Here is a 24,583-nt window from a genome sequence, read left to right as displayed (position 1 = left end):
AATGAAAAAGGAGGATGAAGAATTTTTGGTTTTAGGCAGACAGTTGCATTTATTGTTGTTTTTTAAACATGTTAAGTTAGATTGAACAGGCTTAGTTTATAATCTAGTTAACCCTGTGCCATATTCAGTTGACATTCAGCATTCAAACGCTTATTTTTATATTTGTTTTGGCTTATATGGATACAGTGATTTCTCCAGACAGCTTCTGTTATATTTGACGTGAGTATACAGTGAAAAGTCATCAAAGAAATATGAATGATTTTATTTTGCTTGTGGTTTAAAGGTGAGAAAACTGCGTGTTGTTTTGGCATTTCTATGATATGGTGTGAGTAGAAAAATCACCCCAATGACTGCTATTTCTGCTCGGTAGACTTGGAAGGATTTAATACAAAAAATAAGAAGAAAATATATCTCATCCTAACCTTGACTCAGCTATTCAATCAGTGTCCCATAGCTCTGAAATACCAATTCCGCGTTTACCTCCTAATTTAGATGAAATCCTGAGTGAAGCAGAGGACATGCTCCCCAGAACGAATCTAGATCAGATTATTCAGTAGACAACTTTTTTCTAAGCTTGAGCTCAATGACCTAGTCAGATCTTTTGAAAGATGCAACCGAGTTGCTAGGTTTTAGGATAAAAAAGAAAAACCTTTCATTATCTGGTACCTCATTTGAGAGAGCAACCTGGTTTATTGCAATGATATTCCTGGGCTCACAAAATCTTTTGAAATAGAACATGATTCATCAGAATGGCGCTCATCTGTATTTGCATCTCTTCCAATGGGACACTCACTTCATATGAAAGAAAACTTCAATGAAGTGATAGAGATTAATGGAAGTTATTTTTGAAATCAGCGTACCTCGAAACATATGATTCAGAAAATTATCTCATGGAACTTGAAAAATATTCTTTTTCGCAGACCTGTATTATTTCTTGAACTAGAATTTTGTTAACACGGCCCAACAACATAATTTGAATGGTTATGTATCAATGTTTTACCTCATTTTTCTAACATAACCTCTTTTTAAGTTTATATACGTAGTCCGAAATATTCTTTGATGTCTTTCCCATCAAAATTACCGATTACGTATACGATAACCTCCTCGTTGAAGATCTTTCTCCTGAGATTGAAACTTTGAGGTTAGGAAACAGCAGATAACCAATTTGAAGTGTCTTTCTTCAAGTACAGTACTTTTTTGCAATGTTTCTCTTTATGCAATGATGCGAAATATTAACTCACTTATCCGACCAATGAAGCCGTCTGCCTTTGTTCAGGTTCGCCATTGCAACTATTGGTCAATTTCAAGAGCGTGGCGGTGAATTCAGTATTTACATAAAGCAAACAGCCCTTAATAAGTGAACAACAACAAATTTCAAAAGTAGGAATATAATAGAATTGATTGGATTCCAATTCCACGTTATATATTGTGCTTAGAAATTTTAAAAATCAATTAAAAATTAACGAGAAGAACCAGGTATTGGATACAAAAGAATGCAGTGGTTGCAGGGAAGACAATTCACTCTGTGAATTTTTAATATATTACTTGGATATGAACAAATCCTGAAACCTACGGGATTCAACTATGGGGATATGTCAGCGAAAGCTACACCCAAATAATCCAGAGATTCCAAAATAAAGTACTAAGGAGCATCGTTGATTCAATCTTCATAGGAACCTGGAAATAGACAGGCAGGTATCAACTAAATTTGCAATGAATAACGAACAGCGGTTTTTAAAACATGTGGATACCAACCTATAGAGACGGCTGAAAAGGACGAAGCCTTAATTATCTAAGTGGTTGGTGTTAAAGCAAAGCAATAACTGTAGTTATAATAATTGAAGGAGCTTCTACTGGGTAAGACCCTTAGTTTTCAGATTTTCATCGTAATTTGGGGAAAAAACTCACTGATTTCGTGATACAATCAGTACTTAAGGCCAGCTTTATGAGAAGTTTTACTGAGCTGTATGTTTGTTTATGATAAACCTGAGATTCAACCATATATCCAAAATCTTTATATGACCTAATACTGACCAGAGATCTATTCTTTGATTACGGTATATGAAGAAGTTATCTATGATATGAAGTTGAGCATACAAGTGTAAATTTTTAACAAGGCAAATACTGAACATTTTAGTCTAAATTAGTTCGAAGCATGGTTGCAGAACTTTAAAGTTAATTACAACTCTAAATAATGCACTTTCGAGTAACTATATACGTGCAGTTATGGAAGTAGAAGATACTTTTTCTGAATGTTCATACAATGAACGGCTAAATTATAGAATGAAATAATTATCTCGCATACGGAAGAGCTTTAATGAACATTACGAAACAAAACCTTGAAAATAGCGATGTTCTAATTTGAAATTGAACGGGATTATCGATGATTGGATGGTGGAGTAACATTTTTTTTTAGGAAAAACTGAACAGAAACGTTAATATATTTCAATATCTTGAATTTTTATCCCTTATAAAAGAAATATATCAAGTTTATATTATATATCCCATACAGAGTCAACTGGAAGAAAAAAATCTTTTCTCCCTATCTTCATAATTCATTTTGTACTAACATTTTGTCACTGTAACAAGCTTTTAATTTGATCGACCTCAACACATGCGTATTTGAAAATGCATTTGTGGATACGTTGAAAAAAGAATAAACGACAGGAAGATGTGCGAGCACCGACTCTCTCGAAAAAAAGATATCCAATGTGATACGGTTGGAAATACATCATTTCAGCATCAATCGTAAATGGATTGTATAATCGAAGATCATGACAAGGTGAAAAATCTTAGCGTTTTCTAAGACAGCATGATCTCAGAGATAAAATATTTACCTAAAATATGATTCAGCAGAACATAAACTTTGACGTGAATGAAGATTTATCAGCGGAGAACCAGCTAAGAAACATTTTACTAGAAATGGAGAATAGAGAGTTCATAAATTGCATTTTGCCACAATACATCAAAAATTGAGTAGCAACAATACATCAAAAATGGAGTATTGATGATTGAAAAACGTTTTGGTAAAAGTGGAGTTGGCGTAAAACTCCAAATAGACGTTATCGTGTCGGGCTAACGCGAAAAAAAAGATTTATAAGCTTGAATATCTTTCTCAAAATATCTTTTGGTGGTGGCTTATTTTGAGAAGAATTTTTATTCGATGTCTTCACAGAGATCAGTTCCATTAAAACTTCCTTCCAGAAAGTTTAATATGAACTAAGTTGAACCGACGAGAAGACAAGGTTCATTGAAATCAAACATTACGTTCATAATATTGTCATATTGTCAAACGTTTTGGCTTGAACATCAAAGAGATGTCGTTAGGCAGGTTGTGAGGTTTTCTTGGGTGTTTAAGCCGCGCCCGTGTGCAGGGCACTCACAGATAACATTATCTGCAGTTTCGTCTTCCTCCATGCATCAGCGGTACTCCAAATAGACGTTATCGTGTCTGGCTAATTCAAAATAAAAGATTTATAAGCTACAATATCTTTCTCAAAATGTCTTTTGGTGGTGCCTAATTTGAAAAAAAGATCAGTTCCATTAAAACTTCCTAGAAAATTTAATATGAACTAAGTTGAACCGACGAGAGGACAAGGTTCACAGAAATCAAATATTCCATTCATAATATTGTTAAAGGTTTGAAAGTTAGTTTAGGAACTTATGTATAGTCTTAGGTGATCAAAACAGTTGAAAAAAAAACGTTTCTTACACTAAAATCATACATGAGGTATAGAAAAAAAATGATCAGACAATGGAGACCGTAAATGTTTTAATATTTCGGCACTCAAACTGTTTATGTGAAAATTACTTTCCACCATTTAGCTTGAGAGAAATTTTAAAAAACAAACATTATACAGAAAAATTTTGGAATTTTTTTGGTGCTCTCACTGGCTGAATTTCAGTGAAAAATAACTCAAAAGTTTGAGCTCCCTAACTACTATTTTATGAATATAAAAACAGTTTCGATATTCTTCTTTTGGCGGCTTTACTCGAATCATATATATGTACGAGTTGAATTTTTCTTTGTACTTTTAACAGTTTGTACCGAAGAAATTTTTCTGTGTTTCAAAAGGTAATTAATATTTCAGGTGAAGTTCAGACATCATCATATCCGGGTCGAATCATAGTTACGGAGCCAAAGGGTGATGCTCAACCACGGATCAGTGTTGATAAATATAACGCCAGGCGAGTAGTTTTGGGCGAAGATGTTACTCTACCATGCGTAGCTCAAGGATATCCTGTCCCGGGATATTACTGGAAAAGGGAGCTACAAGGACAAAGTGTACCTGTTGCTCTCGGAGAAAGATTGACAATACTTTCAGCGGGTTTACTTAGAATATCGAAGGTAAATCTAGTCGAATATATAAAACAGACAACAATTCTACGATTGTGAGCACAAAGCAATATGTGGTGAAATATGAAAGGTAGTTTTAAAGTGTACGCATTGTTTTCTAAGAAAATTTCAAGCTAAATCCGTTATAATTCTCAGTCCGTTTGGCTGATTCGAATCTGAGTCTATCTATTATAACGAAAAACGTATTAACTACTAAGTAATCACTAGCAGCATCAAAATCTCCATCAGGTGTTCCATCAAACAGTTTTTTTTTTTCTCCATTTGTTTAATATATTCTTTCTATACGCTTAATCCCATCGCTTTTCTTCCAAATACTTGAAATTCTCTTGTATAGCTCATTAAAACTCATCTTCTCGGTGAATCGAAATGAATAATTGAAGGACAAAATTTGTCGCTACTTCAAATCTGCCGCTTTAGGGTGCAGCCTACTGGTAAATCCAACCACTGAAGCTACTTATCTAGTGGCTATGCTCTTCTGGTTTTAAGAAACTTGAATCTAATACTGCAATTTTTGTTTATGGACTGCCTCGGACTGTCAAAGGAGGTTCATAGTTCATAGTTCGTAGGTGTGGGCGGCCGTGAAGCCGTTGAGCACAGTAGCCTTCAGAAAGGCCCATCGGGCCCCACTTGACTTTACCAAACTCCGATGTCCTTTGAGAAGTCGACCAGGCGCTTTGGCTTGAACTATTTGATGTCGTTAGGCAGGTTATGGGGTTTGTCCAGGTGTTTAAACCGCGCCCGTGTTCAGGGCACTCACAGATAACGTGGTCTGCAGTTTCGTCCTCCTCTATGCACCAGCGGCACTCCGAATAATCCGTGTGATGCCCATGGTGTGAAGGTGACGTCTTAGATAGCAGTGTCCAGTTAGAAGTCCGGTCACTAGTCTGATTTCGCGCCTAGACGATTGGATTCCGTCTATACGGACCTTCGCTTATTTCATGCCAGGCGTCTCCATCCATCTCTGCCGAGCCCGCCTTGCGAAAAGGCTGTTAAGAGACGTGATGAAAGCGCTTTTAGCCCCACTAAGGATGAGTTCTGGGTTGGTGGGTTCGCCGATCTCAGTCTAGCGAGTGAGTCCGCTTCGTCGTTGTTTCTCCGAGGTTCTTCAGATGGTATTCTGAGCCCAATGGAATAGCGAGCTTCATTCCTGGGTCACATTTTCCTGCTACTACTTGTCCATTTTCCGTTTTCGAACATCACAATAATATTTCCTACTATGTTTTCAGCAAAATCATTGCTTGTATTATTTTATAAAGTTATGCATTTCGTTAATTAATACTCATTAGGTCGGTTCACTGGGATTTCTAATTGCACGTTGTTATGGATTTAATTAGAATATCTAGAGAAATCCATATTATTTCCCAGTATTTTCAAATATTTTATACTCTACCTTCGCTTCTTGTTTTCTAATACTACAACATACTATTTAATAATGATTGTAGCTGTATAAAATTAATATTCAAATTCATATTATGCAGTGTAGCAAAAACCAGAAACACAGAAATTACTTTCTAGAAGTTACCGTTGGTATAAATGACAATTGAATGAATACGAAACTTTACAAAGAACAATAAACTGAAATCTCAATTGAAATTGATGTCTGGAGTTGGTTCAGTTTCCTTTTTCGACGTTCAAAGGTGGATGAAAACCAATTAAAATATCAGAGTTTCATATCTTCCTTCTAAACTAGATTCTACTTAATGTAAAGACAATTACAGAGGAAACTCCTTCCATAATTAGAAAACTTCCTGAATTCTACTCAACATATTGATTTCAGTTTTAATTCGTGAACCAAGGTAACAAATAAATGAAGTTCAAGCAACGGATGCATGAAAATATGTTGTGGGAAGTTAATTTCACTTTGAATAAGAGATGCGTAAACAAATAACGATAAATATCACCTTGTTTTTCTAGTTGAACTAATTATTGGTCTTACCTAAATCACCAAGAGAAAAGTACTAAGTTATCAAAATGAATAAACCGCCCAAAACTAAAATAGTACGAATTTCATTCTCTATTAAAATATCCAATTTATTATCAAGTTTCCTTTTGTTGATGGTACCAAACCTCAAATTTGTTAGTTCGCTTCCAGGAATGTCAATTTATTAACAAATACGCGGGCTGCTACTTAAGTTTTGAGATATGGCAACACTGAATATGTCAAATCTGACGTACTCAGAACGTGTTATCAAACGAGTTTACTTGTTACTTGTTTACAGATATTTTGGTCAAAAAATGGATGTAAATAGCGAACATTTTGGTGCGATGATTTTCTTTGACTTTCGACCAACTTCTGTGTGCCGATCAACTCGCTTCGACCTTTGGCGATGTAGCTCGTATCGATTGCTGCAAAAAATGTTGAAAAAATTCAATTGCGACGCTTTAAAAGACGTCTATACGAAACTTTACAACAATCGACTTTCACACATCAATGCAAACAAAAACTTTTCATCGAATTCCCGCAGATCAAAAATAAATTGCGAGATTAATGTTTTTCTACACGTGAGGAAGGGGTTGATACTTCGAAATCACATGTTTTGGAGGTACCTCAATCGGAATGGTGAAATGCTTCGACAATTGGTTCGAACGCATACAAAAATGTGTTGATCTTAATAGAGCATATTTTGAAAAACAATAAAGCCAAAAAACTTAAGTGGTAACCCTCGTATAATGAGCTTGAACATAATTAAACCAATTATCTATGATAATTCATACCTTTCTACTGTATACTATATCTGCTATATCTCTAATTTGCTTATATTTTCTTCATTTGTTTGTATTTATTCTCAGTTCTCGTAAACGTCCATCTCCTAAGTTTGTGATTTTCAAATCCGTCTCGATTTTTCAGATATATAAATCTATTCCCATGAACTCCAATTAAATTCTTTTGAAAGACGTAGAAAGCCTAATATTCACAATGAATTACTCCGTAGAATCAGAAAAAGCGTAGTTGTTTATAAATTTCAAGTTTCATTTTTCACTTTTTTCTCATTATTTTAGTCTTTCAACATTTATTAACAACCGAAATGCATTTAGATCCTTCTAATTGCATTAATTCTATCTCAAAATATATTAAAAAAATAGTGACGAACGGACCATTATAATAAAAATTTCTTGACAATGTCTCACACGATATATAATGATGAGTTTTCATTAGAAAAATAGAAGCTTTCAACTTAAAAACTGAGTTCATAAGACAAAATATATTGGAGCTTTTAACAACTCCGCAACTCCGTCCTTATGCTGCTTAAGTTTGTCATTAAGGAAAGTTCAGTCAGTTCCTTTCAATACATTTATTAAAATAGTTCACGAGGTTGATTGTATAAACCATAATGCATTAGTATATATTAACAATTTTTATGTTATAATTAGATTAAAAATTATTAGTAATTAGTTATTTTTTAATTAATTAAACTTTAAACAAATACTTCTATTTGAAATCAATAATCAGTTTTTATTTTTTTTTTCAAGTCTTACATTAATTTCAAATAATTCAATAAATTTAAACTGTTTATTAAACAAAAAAACAAAAGACATTATTGTCTCAATTTTTAAATAGCGGGACTCTCAATGTTTTACGACGATTTACAGAAAATGTTTATCAAGAAATGAAATTAATGAAGTTAATATTAGAAATATTAAGTATCTTCAAGGGTATTCTACAAGAGAAAACTTTTATGAAGCGGATTTTTATTTATCATATTTATTACAGGTACGACTGGAGGATAGAGGTGTCTATATTTGTTTCGCTAATAATTCAGCTGGTGAGGAGAGCATCAGAGTAACGTTAGAGGTAACTGCTCAATTATCTGCTCACGTACAACCACAAGTACAAGTTGTCGACGTTGGAAAAGATGCAACGTTCCAATGTATTATAAATGGATATCCAGTAACCCAAGTCGGTTGGATGCATAACGGTAAGTAGTGAGTTTAATATAGAAAGAAAGGTCCAAAAAAACTCAAACACACTTTTCAGAAGATCTGACTAAAGTAGTTTGGACACAACTTTGGTATTTTATATTTGATTCTTTAAAGTCAATCAAAATTATACTTTCGCAGTCTCAAAATATTGAAGCCATCACTCATTCCGTCCTTTTCGTGACCTTCTCTTTTTTGGATATCGGTCATATTCTGTACTTTCAACCTGTCAAAAGTTTTTTATCCTATTTACTGTATAATATTCCGTGAGAAGGTAGATAATAATAATAAATGGTAGTCCTATTCTTAGATATAGCACTCAAATTGATCTAGATAGAAATCATGATTAACCACATAAATAAATGAAGTGAATTAAGCCCTTAATTCCAATTTCGTAGAAAGAGGATCAAATATGATCTCATTTAACGTCAGTCAATATTGGATAGTAGTTAACAACTCACGTATTGTTATAGGTAAACCAATTGCTCAAGATAGTCGTATGGAAGTAATAGCTGAACCGCCGCGTTTAACTGTCAAGTCGTTGACAAAAGAAGACCGAGGAATGTTTCAATGTATAGTTAGTAATAATTGGGATCAAGCTCAAGCAATTGCCGAACTTAATATGGGAGATGCAGGTCCTGAACTCATATATTGGTTTTCGGAACAAACTCTTCAACCAGGTCCTACAGTTTCTTTGAAGTGCGTTGCTACTGGAAATCCACCACCTCAATTTACTTGGACATTAGATGGATTTCCTATCCCAGATCATTCTAGATTCCTTGTTGGTAAGCTTTAATTGGATGAATTAATTTCAGAATCAAAAAATCCATATTCATTCCTTAACTAATAAACTATAGATTGGGCTGCAAAGAATAGGCACTTGGTCTCTATTTGACCTATACATACATTTAACAATCTCAATGCTTCCAAATTCATCCGATTTGTTGCTGTATATATGAGATATTATTCGATGAATAGCTTTTATATAATCAATTTGGTGCCAATATTGGACATGATACACAAATATTGCTAAAGTTTCTTGATGATAACTATAAATATTTAGAGGTACTTGTGTTTTGATAGATTGTGGTTTCAACCTTGAAAAACTTGACAACTTCGAATCGTCAAACTTCGTATTTTAAAACGTATTTCGACGAAACCTAGTTCAATAAGTACGGTAGTTCGATTAATCCAAGGATTGGTCTCAAATACTTCTTGTCCAAGGGAAAAAAACGAGAAATCATTATATCTGGTACTAGTAAGGATGATTTTTCACCAAATACATTGGTTCATCTTCTAAAAACAACAATACCCAATCCTACGTAGATTACCATGAAGAAGAACATCTTTCACCGATTTGCTTGTATGAAACATTTCGCGAAATTCAATCACTACTATGAAAAACGTTTACCGTGTGCAGAATTACCTTATGTATACCTGGAACAACCATATGATTTCTTATGAAACTTCCATCCCCGCCGTCGGAATAAGAGGTTTTTGGTTTGGTAACCTGATGAACTCACTAATCATATAGCCGACAACAGGAAATAATACTGGCGAAGCTGTGATCACCCTTCCGTTTAATCACTACAACCCAACATTTTGTTGTTCTAACGAACCAATTTGTTTTGTTTTAGTTTTCATAAATATCAGGACCATACATCATTTCCCTTAACTACAAAAATTCTCAATTATAATTTATGAGAGTCTGGCAAATAAATGCAATCACTTTATTTAACTTTACTAAACATTTATTTGCTGGCAACGGACTTCTTTTCGAATTTCTGAGGAGATTCCTGCTGTTTTATAATCTCAAACTACAAGAAATGACTATATAAACAAATATCAATTTCAATCTATCTTTTAAAAGTTAATAAGAAAACTAATTTTGAAACAGAAGAGACCTAAAATCAAGAAAGTTTAGAAATATTAACATATCGAAAGGTCTAAGAAATAATAAATTAAAGAAATTTAAACAAATAAATTGAGCAATCTTTCGTAGGTCAGTATGTTACCATCCAAGATGATGTCATCAGTCATGTGAATATTACCAACGTGAAAGCTGAAGATGGTGGAGAATACACATGCACTGCTCATAATACAGTAGGAAAAATCTCACATAGTGCCAGAGTGAATGTTTACGGATTACCATATATTAGAGATATGCAAAAAATAACCGGAGTTGCAGGAATGAGTTTAAATATTAAGGTAAAATATTTCAACTGAATATTGTGTTGATTTTAATTTTTTCTAGATCCTTTAAATCCACTAATTTCATCTAGAAAATTTTTCCAATTTATTTTTAGTTTCGTAGTAGTTTCCTGGAGACAGGAAATGATCCGAGTGGACTGAATCTAGCGAATAAGGTGCATGAAGTAGCAACTTAAACGTTAATTCATTAATTTTGGCCAATGCAATAACGCATGTGTGAGCTGATGCATTGTCTTGATGAAACGACTCTTTCTTCTTAACCAAATGGGGCAATTTTTGCTTGATTTCTTCGTCCAAACGTTGCAATGTAATTTTGTATAATACTTGTCGTTAATATTTATTCCTTTTTCAAGATAGTCAATAAAAATTATTCCACGCGCATCCCAAAAAAACGACACCACGATTTTGCATGCAGATGGAACGGTCTTTACCTTTTCAGTCCATTGTTTTGATTGTTCTTTTGTGTCGGGTGTGAAGTGATGGACCCATGTCACTACCGCAAATCAATAAAAAATTGCTTGGAAATCTGTCAATTATTAAAAAATCTAACAGAAGAAGGGTCCGTTTGTCAAAAAAGTTTCTAGGAAGGTTCCCATTGTGAAAATAAATATCTATAAAAGATCCAATCAGAGCATAAGTGCATAGAAAGGTTCCTACTATAAAATAATGGTATAATATTGTTCTTATTGTAAAAAAAGTGTATACGGAGGTTCCGTTCATAAATTTAAATTATCTATTAACGTTCTAAACATGAAGTACGAGTCTAGTAAGGTTCCAATTAAAAAATGCGTGTACAGAAATATTTCAAATGTGAAAATAAATGTGTATGGATAATCCAAGTGTCTGAAAAGGTTTCTATTAGTTAATGGGTGACCAGGGAAGTTCTGAATATGAAAAAAGTGTCTTCAATGGTACCAATAATCAAATAAGTGTCTCAAAAATTTCCAATCATGGAAAAAATGTCTACTCAGTTTCCAAACATGGAATAAGAGTCTAGGAAGGCTCCAATCATAAAATGAGTGCAGAGAAATGTTTCAATTGTGAAAATAAATGTGTACGGAGGTTCCAAGTGTCTAAAAAGGATCCTATTGGAAAATAAGTGACCAAGGAGGTTCTGAATTTAAAAAAGTATCTTCAAAGGTTCCAATAATCAAATTAGTGTCAACAAAGTTTTCAATCATGAGAAAAATATCTACTAAGGTTACAAACATGAAGTAAGAGTCTAATAAGATTCCAATCATAAAATGTGTGTAGAGGAAGGTACCAGTTGTGAAAATAAATACTTACAGAGGCTACAAATTTCTATAAAGGTTTCCATTGAAAAATAAGTGACTAGAGAGGTTCTGAATACGAAAAAAGTATCTTCAAAAGTACCAATAATCAAATAAGTATTTCGAAAGTTTCCAATCATGTAAAAAATGTCTACTAAGGTTCCTAACATGCAATAAGTATCTAGGAAGGTTCCAATCATAGGATTAGTGTAGAGAAATGTTTCAATTGTGAAAATAAATGTGTACGGAGGTTCCAAGTGTCAATAAGGGTTCCTATTGGAAAATGAGTGACCAGGAAGGTTCTGAATTTGAAAAATGTGTCTTCAAAGGTTCCAATAATCGAATAAGTGTCTCGGAAGGTATAAATCACAAATAAACGTGTCTATAAAGGTTCCAAACATAAAATAAGCATCTAGGAAGGTTCCTACTATGAAATAATGGTCTAGGAAGGATAATTATTTATTACGCATCATTGATTAATAAGGTAGAGGGAAAAATTGAAAAAAAAGGGACGGCATTTGAAGGAAAAGGAAGACAATGCAGATTTTCATTCATGGTTTACATACACGAAAAGCAGTTAGAATTGATTCGCCCACGATAATCACCAGTTCTGCCCCCAGCGACCTGGAGCTGGAGCTTCGGTGGAAAAGTGTGTAGACTTGAAAGAAATCTTATGGAAAAGAAATGTCTAGTTTCTTTGTTGGATTAGAAACTTTTCAGATAATCATCGTTTTTATCAAAATGTATTAAAATAACCCGTTTATAACAGAAATTCATTTATAATTATGTTTATACTACTTTGTATATCTAACAACTTTGTTGTTGTTTTTCATACCACTTCACAATGACTTTAGATATACTATATACTTTGGCTTATTCGTGATGGTGTCTACAGTATTCTTTCCATATTTAGCGGAAGTTCATTTCCCACTTTATTCCAAACGCCATAATATCTTTTTTATTAATATTAATAATATTTCATTTTTATTTTTTCATTTCAAATGATTTACAACTGTGTTTCATGAGCCGGAAACTACACGCTCACAATGATATCCGTTTAACTATTCATTCCAAGCCAATAAAGCTCGTGAGTGTGTCACGATTTTTTCTTGTTCCAGTGCCCCGTAGCAGGTTACCCTATTGAAACAATAACATGGGAACGTGAGGGTCAACTTCTTCCAATTAATCGTCGTCAAAGAGTATACGCCAACGGTACATTGGTGATCGAGCAGACACAAAGGAAAGAGGATGCGGGCACGTATACTTGTCAAGCTCAAAACAGGCAGAAAAATACGGCTAGGAGGGATGTTGAGATTCAAGTTATAGGTGAAGTTTAAAATTAATATCCGCCATCGTCAGGTTTTAGTCCGGTCAATTTAGACATTCGAAGAGTTGTTTAAAATTTAATTAAGTTCCCTATATTTTACCTGTATGAAATTTTTTCATATAAAGTCAAGTTCTTCTTCTTGATCTTCTTCTTGTTCATATTCTTTATCTTCTTCTTGTTCATCTTCTAGTCTATCTTCTATTTCATCTTCTTATTGATCTTCTTATTCATCTTCTAGTTCATCTTCTAGTTCATCTTCTTGTTCATCTTCTAGTTCATCTTCTAGTTCATCTTCTAGTTAATCTTCTAGTTCATCTTCTAGTTCATCTTCTAGTTCATCTTCTAGTTCATAAGTTCATCTTCTTCTCCATCTTCATTCTGGACGCAGGTACTGAAAAGCGATGTATCGCATTCCACCTCGTTGTATAATACGAATTCTACATTATTGGTGATTCAACATTAGAAGACTACCGGCTTTGACAATTTGTTCATACCAAAGAACAAAATAGCTCGTCTTTTTAACAAATACATTTAGCTCTCGAAAAATTGAATTGTTTATTCCCCTCAAATCACTGTCTAGAATACAAGTTTGTCTTGATCAATATGATATTCGCCAGTACACTAGCTTCGAAAAGAAGATGTGGTATTTAACACCAAAGAAGTTTCTTGCAAATGATCATATAGTCCAACTGAATGAAACATTATTTGTTTCCATTCAATTAAATTTGTCCAGCCTTCTAAATGAGGAGAGCAATTTCGCTAATTGTTGAACATATAAGAAGTGGTATTAACCTATAAAATATCTGAAGAATTTGACTCGAAGCTAGTCGACTGTTGAGTACCAGTCTCTCGATCGATAACAATCTAAGCATATTACAATATACAATCAAAATTAGGGTTTGTGTGTCTTCTCCATCCATATTTTCCTAGTAATTATTCAATAGTTGTCGGTTTATCAAAGTTTACTTTCATGAAAAAGTGTAATTGGAATTAAAGTCCATCAATCTTATATTTATGAGAGTAAAGATATTATCAAACATTATAAAAGAAGTACTTACAAAAACACCTTTATCTTCTCTTCTTCTCTATTTTGAATGAATCGTTAATTTTGGTATTTTTTTTTTCCATAACAGAAATTAACATATGATATTTTTTTTTCTTTCAGTACCTCCAAAAATACTACCAATCAATCCGATGACGGATCTTCTGAGAGAAGGTATGCGAGCCGCTATTACCTGCCAAATTATGGAAGGTGACTTACCAATCACTTTCCGTTGGGAGAGGAATTCGAAAGTGGTCTCTAATAACGCTGCTTTGGGAACAGTCGTTAGGAGGATCGACGAATTCTCTTCTTCGTTAATTATTGATCAAGTGACTTCCGCCCATAGTGGCAATTATACTTGCATAGCAAGTAACGTAGCTGGTTCCGAAAAATACGTCGTTCCACTTACTGTTAACGGTAATAATACTCTATATTCCTCACCTTCTTATCTATGTTTACCATATGCAGTGAATTTATAATGCGAAGAAAACAAATTTTCGGAAATTTTATCAAATAATCGTGATGATTCATTCATAATAATTATCTAGTTTGAGTTACTTTAATTAGCTTCGTTACTTTTCTCTTTCTCGTCCTTTTGTCGAAAAAGACCTTCTCTAGGATTTCATATATATTCTTCTTTCGAGTATTTTAATACCTAGAAGCCCGGATATGAGATGTGAGATTCTGGAAAATGCTATCAGATTCTCAAAACAACGTTTTGAGAAATCATCAAAATCATATTTGAAAAACAATCTCATCCGGCGAAACTCTCTAATTGGAAGAAAGTTTAGGAAGAACATCGTTCCATGAAAAGACACCAAATGGATGTCAAAATATCGAGGAACAAATTCTTATACAACTGAGCTGTTCCATACACTATATAGAGAATTAGAGAAGTTTCTGGGGAAGTGCCGATATGGAGATCACCAAACGAAAACAGAACCACTAGTACCGATCATGAAATTACTGTTCAAAAAATCACTGTAGGGAATTAGGTAGCTAAAAGTGTGAATATATAAATTTAATTCCACGTTTTGTTACAGTTCCTCCACGATGGACAGTGGAACCTTCTGATGTAAGTGTCGCTGCTAATCAAGAAGCAATTATTCACTGCCAAGCGGATGGTTATCCTAAACCTATGATTACATGGAAAAAAGCTGTAGGTACGATTATGTCAATAGCTCATAACGTATATCAACCACTTATTTGTTAGTTGAAATAGAACAAAGATGATTATTTTTTGTAGTGAGTCTACCTGAGGTTATATAATACATGTTTTTCGAAGCTAACCCACCAAATGGGATTTCAACCCATTTTTCTATGTTTTTCTGTCCCTAGTAATTAGTTCTCAGTAATTTTTTCCATGTAATCAGTATATTATCTTTTTGATCTTCTGTCTGCCTTCTCCTTTTTTTCCCTATCTCAATTATTTTTTAGCCCTCCATCGTAAACTGATTGAAAAACTAGTCAAAAACGACTTTTAGCATTTCAAATATAAAATATATACGACTCATCAATTTTTCTCCCTTCTAAATGATGTTTACTCCAGCCTAAACAACCACTACTCCATTGCAACAACTTTCTATGATTTTTTTTAGAGCTTTCGATAGTGTATTATGGTTTCAGGGAAGCACCTCTCGTTTTGTTTAAGTCATAACTTACCAAGAGAATTTAGCTTGTAAGTGTTGATACAAAGATGTCTTCTTGCAAGCCATTAGAATGTGGATTGCCCCAAGGCTTAGTATTAGGTCCTATTTTGTCATATGAAGATACATTACAGCTTTTTACATCATTGAATTTTGTTTTCTCTCTCCAATTTTCATAATATTCAACTACCAATTTGATTGCTCATTCAATTTTTTTTTAATTTTATTGTTTGTTCCGTATGTTTCCATATGTATTCGTTTATCATTTTCTTCAATTCTATCTTCCTACGGTTCTTGTATCTTGAATAACACTCAATCTATTTTTAGGTGAGCAGCCAGGAGAATACAAAGACTTCCTTTTCGAACCAAACGTTCAACAACATCAAAATGGTTCATTGATTTTCAATCACATATCAAAGGAAAACGAAGGACATTACTTGTGCGAAGGAAAAAATAATATTGGAACTGGAGTTAGTAAAGTGATACATCTAAAAGTAAACGGTACGTGAAATGGAAATATATTTAATAGTTGCACTCATAAACCATTTTATTCACAACCTCCTTTCCTCGAACCATTTATCCCGTATTTCAATATTTCTCTTTCTATTTGTCATAATCTGTAATAATCGTTTGATTAAAATTCATGTATTTATTTGAATCGGTCGAAACTCCATTTAATATGTACACAACAAGCTTGTGCACAACAAGCTTGTGCACATACACTTAAACTCATCTGGTCGTATGGTATTTTACGCTAGTGGAGGTAATCTACAAATCAATCAAAGATTTCAGAACATGATACTAAGGAGAATCGTGGCTGCACCTTGCTATTTTCGAAACAGTATCCTCCATAAGGAAATGGATATGGATACCGTTGACCAGATCATAGTGATAATAGCCACGAGTTAGGAACTGCGACTTTATCATTATACCAATGTTGAAGTAGTCCAGCTTCTTGACTTGCGAGAAGAACGAGGATTATCGATTAATAAGTGTAAAGATTGTATTAGTAATCGAAGAATCCTGTTAAGTAAGACCTTAGTGAGTTATAGAGGAATAACTCAAGTTAGCTCTTAGCTCGTAATTGATATTGGAATCAGATTATGATGTAGACATAATGCCAATGGAATAGTATCGATATCATTTATAACGAATAAATAAAAAAGAAATAAAATATGATTTATACTTTTTAATAAATTTTGAATACGGCTACTTTTCAGCTCCTGCCCATTTTCCACAAAAATCGAAGCAACTTCAAGTAGTCAAAGGAGAACAAGCTCATTTACAATGTTCTGCACTTGGTGATACACCAATGGAAATTAATTGGAAAGTAGGTGGCCAACATATATCCAAAGATGGAGATCAAAGGTGAATTTCATAAAAAATAATTCTCTCAATCATTCAATCATTTAACTTTTTTGTCAAAAGTATATGGTAGTGCTATTTCATCTCTTGTCTTTTATAATTTCATACATCATTGCACTCTAAATTTACCACTAAAGTGAACGAAGTGAGGTCAATAAGTTTTTTCAATTTTGTGTCTATTCGCTCAATGTTTGAATATATTGCGCTTTTTAGTTAGTATTTGATACCCATTGATAAAATACGTAACGATTAACTCCAAAGCTCAGGTATCGGATTTCCTCGCTGGTTTTTTATAGTGGTGTACTACACTTGCTCCGAGCAGCGTCAGTGAAGAAAATATAATACTCCAGGGATATGAAAAAAATTTACAAATAAAAAATATTTGTTTTAAAAATATCTACAAAAAAGGTCTCCACAGTTTTTTTATAAAATATCAATATTTGAAAAGTTATCGTCGACATAATGAAAAGTTTGTTATAAGCACTCGTAAACAAAGAGAGATATGGAAAAGTTCACAAATAAAAAATATTTCTTCTAAAAATATCTACAAACAAGTTCTCTACAGTTATTTGTAAAAAATCAATATTCAAAAAGTTATCGTCCATATAAATTATTGCAAAATTGACGTTTTTTCTCACTTTATCGTTCATTACTTGGTTCCTACATGATGTAGAAAGATTAAAAGCTGCTCATTTTAACCGTTAATGTTCAAACTTCAAAATGATATGTGGTAGACCTTTTAAATACTATCTGTTAAAAAGTTACAGGCGTTTGAATGTGCAAATTTTCATGAGCAAAAGAAACGTAATTTGTTTATAAGTTTATTTTAGTCAGTTGCAATAACCAAATGTCGAAAATCTTGTCACCGACTTTAGGGATGTTCTGCACGAACAGAAAATTCGTCTAGACCTACTAAAATGGGGCAAAGCAGGGAAAGCTTCACTGGCCCAACTATAGAAGGGGGTCGCAGTGAAAAGGTTAAGAGTTATAGCTTTATGAACCATTAAATCGTTTCTAATAAATTACTTAACCAGATTTGGGCTCGGCACCCTCGAAAAATCGATCCAATAATAAAACCTCACAAACAAATATCTATTGTGATGACCTCTTTCTTTTTACTAAGGAAAAATTTTTGCAGTTTTTCGTTCTGTCCAGATTTGTAAGTTTCAAAAGAAAATGTCGTTTGATACTTGTGCAATAATCGTAGGTCTTTATAGTCTAAACAAAAGAAACCGTACCAATTCCAACGAATTAAATATACCTCGACGTACCGTGGATTACAATGTGAAAAAAATATGAATCCACCTGGAGCGTTGGCGATAGAAAATGTTTAGGAAGGTCTTGATCAGTAAACGTGATCGACGTCTAACGGACCCAGAGGTAGCAGCTCAGATCAATGAATCTAGAGATCCGTTTTTGAGTATTTCTACAGTGAAAAGGAAATTAAGAGAAGCTGATTTTTGAAAGGGTGGCACTGAAAGAACCTCTTTTCAGACGTCAAAATAAAATACGGTGGAAGCTGGGTGATGGTTTGAGGATGTTGTTGGAGGAATAGCAATTGGAGATTTCGTGAAAATTAATGGGATTTTGAAGAAATTCGGCTTCTTGTGAATGAAAATGTATTACGTTCTGGTTAGCGCTTGATTATTTTTATTTCAAAGATCTTCAATATACTGTTTTTTCCCTACATATTGTTTCGCAATAATACCTCGTTAATATATTATTGTTATTCAATTATAGATACACAATAAGAGAACAGATTTTAGCGGAAGGAATGGTATCTGAATTAGGTATCGAGAGAACGATAAGACAAGACACGGGAATTTTCATTTGTTCGGCTAGTAATGCTTATGGAAATGACGATATGAATATTCAGCTGATTATTCAAGAAATTCCAGAAGCTCCCAGAAATGTACGTGTAATGGATCAACTTTCTCGATCGATTGGAGTATCATGGACGCAACCTTACGCAGGAAATAGTCCGATACTCAATTATATTATTCAGTATAAGCTGGGTGCAGGTATGTTTCATTAACTAAAATAATGGATTATATCCATAAAATTTCTATGCACATCAACAATATAATTAGTAAAAGCTGTTTTAATGGATAAAGAGTTTTTAGATACATCATTAATTTATGGTTTTAAATACTTTTAAAACTAAACAGCTGAGCATACTTTTTGGAACGTGGAAATTAAGCATCTGTAAAATTCATTAAATAAAACGCAAAAAAAATTGTAAGATACCGATTTCGATTGATAAAACATTTTAATATATAAGAATATTCTTTAGTCCACAGGTTGTACAGATCTTGGCACGATGCTCCATACAGAATATTTCCATGTGGAAATATCTTTGACTGTATCTAATTTGCAATCTCGAATTCTGTTCTATTCTACAAAGACTCAGTATTCGGTTCTGTATTCTAGCAGTGATAAAGTCAAAATATGATCTGTAATTTTGATTGCGAGGTATTTCTCATATCATTTGAGGTTCGTTGGGCAGTACCACATTTTTTGAACTAATTTCAGGTATAATTTTATACGCAAATCCAGGGTTTATTAAGTGGTATAATTTTTTTTAGTTGATACAGAATTTTGGTATTTTGATTCATTTAAAGAAAAAATATAAATATAATGAATCTTTCAAATAATTTCGTCTTTCTCTGTAATCTCAGATTTGATGCTTTTCCTCATTTTTGCTCTTCATGTAATGCTTTGCACATTTTTTTATTATTTGGAGAAACTTTGTCTCTTTTGCTGAGTTTATCTAAAGAAGATATCATTTTTTGTGAATAAAATGAATAAATATACTTTTCTCCGAATTATTTTTTTTAGTTAATGGATTTTCTGTCAATTGACTTTGTAATGCTTCAAACCTTTCATTTCATTCATATTCGATCTACAAATACTGCCGATTAGAAATGTTTCCTATGAGAATTGAGCGCTCTTTAAATTAGGCTTAAATCTGATTTTTCATTGAATTGATAAAATCGTTCTCCTATTTCAGAGACATGGCCCAAACAACCCTTAAAAGTAACCGTACCTGGCTCTCAAACTACAACAACTTTGCCAAATCTGCACCCTGCGACAACTTACCATTTGAGACTCCTGGCTGAAAACAGATTAGGATTAAGCGAACCTAGTCAATCTGTTCAAGTCAATACCCTAGAAGAAGGTGAGTGATACAGAAATGAAGCATCGACATTAGGTTAATAATACAGGATGTTTTCAAAAAAATTTCCAGCCTGAACTATCTATGTCTTACAAAAAAATAACACATACTTAAAAAAATAGGAATTCGAATTATTCGTTTATTTTGGAGTCTTGGTACTAGATATGTTTAGGATCTGATAATAAGCTTGATCAATAGTTCAAGAAGTTCTACTTGTTATCAATGTTTATAATTTTATTTTTTATTGAATAGAAAATTTGTTCATAAAAATATTAACATGATGTACAGGGTCTTTCACGACGAGCTGAATCGATATGTATATGGGAAAGTACTGCGACTAGTGTTCTGAAAATTTGCTTGCATGAGTTTTTCGAAATGCTCGTTTCGGTTATACCGGAAGTGGACCCAAACTTATTTTGAACGAAATGCTATAGTTTTTATTGAATTATTGGAATCTACGCAAAATTTCAATAAAACTTTATATGACGCATAGTATGCCTAAAGTCCACCATTTTTCAATTATTTCATATTTTCGAAATTTTTGGAAAAATGCAGCCCTCCACTAAAAAAATTATATTTCTAAGCTTAAGTGAGTCAGATCTTATATTTTTGGAATTTAGGCAAATAACACTTACAGCTTCCAAAATCTGTGAAAATCTTGACAAGAATTTATATAGGGTGTTCATAAAATGGTGCCGAATTTCGCTATCTAAAAACTTTGAAAACTCAATTTTTTCAATTGGCATCCTCCATTTTTCTCCTTTCCTTTGGATACTACGCTTCAAATTAAGGGGACTTCGTTAGTAAATTCATATATGCTTTTTTTTGGTCACTCCAGTCAACCGACAATTAAAAACCATGAAGATCTCAGTTTCTCAGTTTTTTCAAATTTCTACCAAAACCGTTCATTTGAGATATATGAATTTACTAACGAAGTCCCCTTAATTTAAAGCGTAGAATCCAATGATAAAAAGAAAAATGGGAGTAGCCATTTAAGCAAATTAAGTTTTCGAAGTTTTTAGATAGCGAAATTCGACATCATTTTATGAACACCTTATACAAATTTTTGTCAAGGCTCTCACAGAATTCGAAAGCTGTGAGTTTTATTTGTCCAAATCCCAAAAATTTTAGACCAGACTCACTTAAACTTGGAAATATAATTTTTTTAGTGGAGGGCTGCATGTGTCCAAAAATTTCGAAAATGTGAAATAATTAAAAAATGGTGGACTTCAAGTATACGATGGCTTATATAAAGTAATATTAAAATTTCACGTGAAATCGATAGAAAAATTTAATAAAAAACATATCATTCCGCTTAAAATAACGAAGTTTGGGTCTAATTCCGGTATAAACGGAAGTTTCAAAAAACTGAAGTTATTTCAGCTGAAACTAGCATTTTCGAAAACTCATGCAAGCAAATTTTCGGAACACTAGTCGCAGTACTTTCCCTTATACATATCGATTCATCTCGTCGCGAAGGATCCTGTACAAAAAATTTTTTCTTAAGCATAAAAGCAAGTTTATACATAAAATTTTGAAAACTGACTAGGTTACTTCTTTGAAAAAGACCATATTATTCAGTGACCAATATTTGATCATAGTACTTTTGAGCAGCAATGGAAAATTATCTCCTCTACATAACAGAATCTGCACGTTGCATTCCCCACAATTTTGCAATGAAAACCAGTCAAGAGAGTAGAATGCAAAGGGCAAGCCGGCTCCAGAAAAAACTGGAAAATCGACAGGAAATGTGATGGCGTCCGTTTTTCTTGGTATATACATGATATCGTGATAATTAACTATCGTAAAAAAGGTGGGAAAATAACAAAAAAGTATAACGCATCATTGCTCAATAAAGTAATCTGGTCGAAGTTTTATGCTTCTTCCTTCTAATCGTGAGCCATCAGAGATGTAAATAGCAGATTTGAGGAAACTTCACAGTAAAACATTGTTCACGGTCTTATTGATAATAGGATCACTCTGTTTTATCTGATAAATATAAACGACATGTCAACCACCTAACCGAAACTAGAAATGTAATTCAAAGTACCTACCTTGTTGAAGTTTTCATGCTTATGATTGGTTCTTATTTAACTCTACTGCGTTCGATATTTTTTCGTTGTCACTCTTATTAACATTTGAATTATTTTTTAGTTCCGAATGGGGCACCATTAGACATTAGAGCGGAACCAAAAAGTTCCACGGAAATAGTAGTAACTTGGGAACCACCTTTACGGGAAACCTGGAATGGAAATCTACTTGGTTATCACATAGGATACCAACAATATATGGATGGAGATACAAATGTCGGTACTCAAAATTATATTTTCAAAAGTGTAGAAGTTAGACCACATTTTGGTGGGGAAGCCACGCTCCAGGGGTTAGCAAAATTTACAACATATAATATTGTTGTACAAGTGAGTTTCTTCTTCTTAGATTATTTAGAATAATTGATACATCTTAGATAGAGGTGCAGGTGATTCTATTTCCAATAAACTTAATTTGTCTCCATACAAAATAACGCCTTTTGAAGATGATTCTTATAGGGTCGCAGAAAAAGAAGCTTTTTCAAATTTTTGTTATCTACAGGAAAATCTACTTTCCACAATAATATTCTAGTGAATAGTAACAACTAACAAAATAATGAAAATAGGCACTGTCTTCATTTCATACCAGAATCGATGGAACGGATGAATATTTTCGAAGAGGCAGGTTCAGGATCTCTTGAAGAATGGTCCTTCAAATATCAGAACAAAATTAGATTCCGTCAACAGTTTACCTTCAGTCTCTGAAGACAATAACTTGGTTGTCGAAACGTGTTCAATTTCATCTGTTGGTGTATTGGTAGCGTGGACAGTGATTTCAGTAAGACGTTATCAGATTGCAGCTGTTGAATATATTTAAAAATATTTGCGTATATGTATATAAGAGAATTATATGAAAAACTCCACATGAACAGTTTTAGACGAAGTTTTGGCTTAAAATCTAAAAACTTTTGACAATATTGTAGCAGGAGTACCATCTCCAATAGAGAATTGAGACCTCTATTCTTTTTTATCAAAATTATTCTGCCACCTTCACATTGTCTGACCAAAGCAAATACTGCTTTGCAACCATTTTCATGGACGTCCATAAAGCTTTATTTTATTATTCACCCACGCAATATATTACTTGCTTCTCCTACCCGAATTGGTGCAAAAGATGGCGGATTACTTAAGTCATCGTCTTTAAATATCCCACTTCCGTAACGTAAAACTTCTACTTAATGCTTTAGGTTTGACGTCTTGATATCCGCAGAAGTCGTTTATTTGGAAGTGCGATTCACTGGCACTCTTAATTAAACACCAGATCTGTAATATTGTGGACAGAGTACGGAGGCGAGTCGGTCCCATCGAGGCACTCAAATATTTGGGTGAATCTACCCCCTACTCTTTCCCCAACACCATCGCAAAAGGTTCGTTTCTTGCGAGCAGTCAATTCTCAGGTATAAGATTCAGTCCCAACAACACTAACCTAACCTAACCTAACACCTGGAGATATCCAAATCCCCCTCCGGCTGCTAACGATAGTATACGAAGAGCTCCAGGAAAATTATTATTACCATGACAGTTTCCATAACACCATCAGGTGATTCTCACTTCTAAACCCCACCTCGTCAATCAGCAGTATTGCAGGTTTATTGCGGTTTTCCACTAACTTACAACCATTTACCTCCAGCCGTTTGGTTCCTCGAGACATCTCTTTTATCTTAATCATTGTCAAAATTAATTCCACGTAATATAGTGGGTAATTTTTAAAAATAAGATTTTTATATGATAGTTTGATGAATAGTTTATAGAGATGGGACTTTTTTCGTTTCGTAGGCGTACAATAGCCGGGGTTCGGGTCCAACTAGTGATCCCGTAACCGCAAGAACGTTGGAAGATTCGCCGACTCTACCTCCTGAAAATGTACAATGCTCCGTTTTAAATGCTCAAAGTTTACACATATCATGGGAACCTCCTTTAATTGAGGGTCAAAATGGAATCATCCAAGGTTATAAAGTTACTTATCATTCAGTTGGAGAATGGTTTGGTAAGAGTATTTTCAATTTATTATATTGTATCATTATGTACCCTTGAATCGTTCATAAGTTGATTGATGAAGATTGAAAGATAGACTAAAATCCCCTTTTTTGGATCAATATATAGGGTGATGGCTTAGTGTGACAAAGTTCAGTGCCTCCTTTTGTCCAAATTGCCTTCTTATTATGAATATATTTACAATCAGGG

At 33.5% G+C, this 24,583-nt stretch overlaps 1 protein-coding gene across 3 annotated transcripts in view; it reads left to right on the top strand.

Moving 5' to 3' along the window:
• Nucleotides 1-24,583, top strand: part of LOC130902472 (cell adhesion molecule Dscam2) — a 104,998-nt gene that overhangs the window by 57,246 nt on the left and 23,169 nt on the right. For all 3 annotated transcript variants that reach the window (XM_057814647.1, XM_057814649.1, XM_057814648.1), the window contains 13 exons: nucleotides 4,092-4,348; nucleotides 8,070-8,274; nucleotides 8,749-9,060; nucleotides 10,278-10,483; nucleotides 12,876-13,083; nucleotides 14,250-14,543; nucleotides 15,170-15,289; nucleotides 16,100-16,273; nucleotides 16,993-17,140; nucleotides 18,878-19,158; nucleotides 20,148-20,315; nucleotides 22,467-22,729; nucleotides 24,176-24,386. In XM_057814647.1, the coding sequence (XP_057670630.1) occupies nucleotides 4,092-4,348; nucleotides 8,070-8,274; nucleotides 8,749-9,060; nucleotides 10,278-10,483; nucleotides 12,876-13,083; nucleotides 14,250-14,543; nucleotides 15,170-15,289; nucleotides 16,100-16,273; nucleotides 16,993-17,140; nucleotides 18,878-19,158; nucleotides 20,148-20,315; nucleotides 22,467-22,729; nucleotides 24,176-24,386 (2,847 nt within the window). The remainder of the gene's footprint in view (nucleotides 1-4,091; nucleotides 4,349-8,069; nucleotides 8,275-8,748; nucleotides 9,061-10,277; nucleotides 10,484-12,875; nucleotides 13,084-14,249; nucleotides 14,544-15,169; nucleotides 15,290-16,099; nucleotides 16,274-16,992; nucleotides 17,141-18,877; nucleotides 19,159-20,147; nucleotides 20,316-22,466; nucleotides 22,730-24,175; nucleotides 24,387-24,583) is intronic.

This window comes from Diorhabda carinulata, chromosome X, assembly GCF_026250575.1.
Source record: "Diorhabda carinulata isolate Delta chromosome X, icDioCari1.1, whole genome shotgun sequence".
NCBI classification, from domain to species: Eukaryota; Metazoa; Arthropoda; class Insecta; order Coleoptera; family Chrysomelidae; genus Diorhabda; species Diorhabda carinulata.
This window is presented reverse-complemented; position numbering and strand designations above follow the sequence as displayed.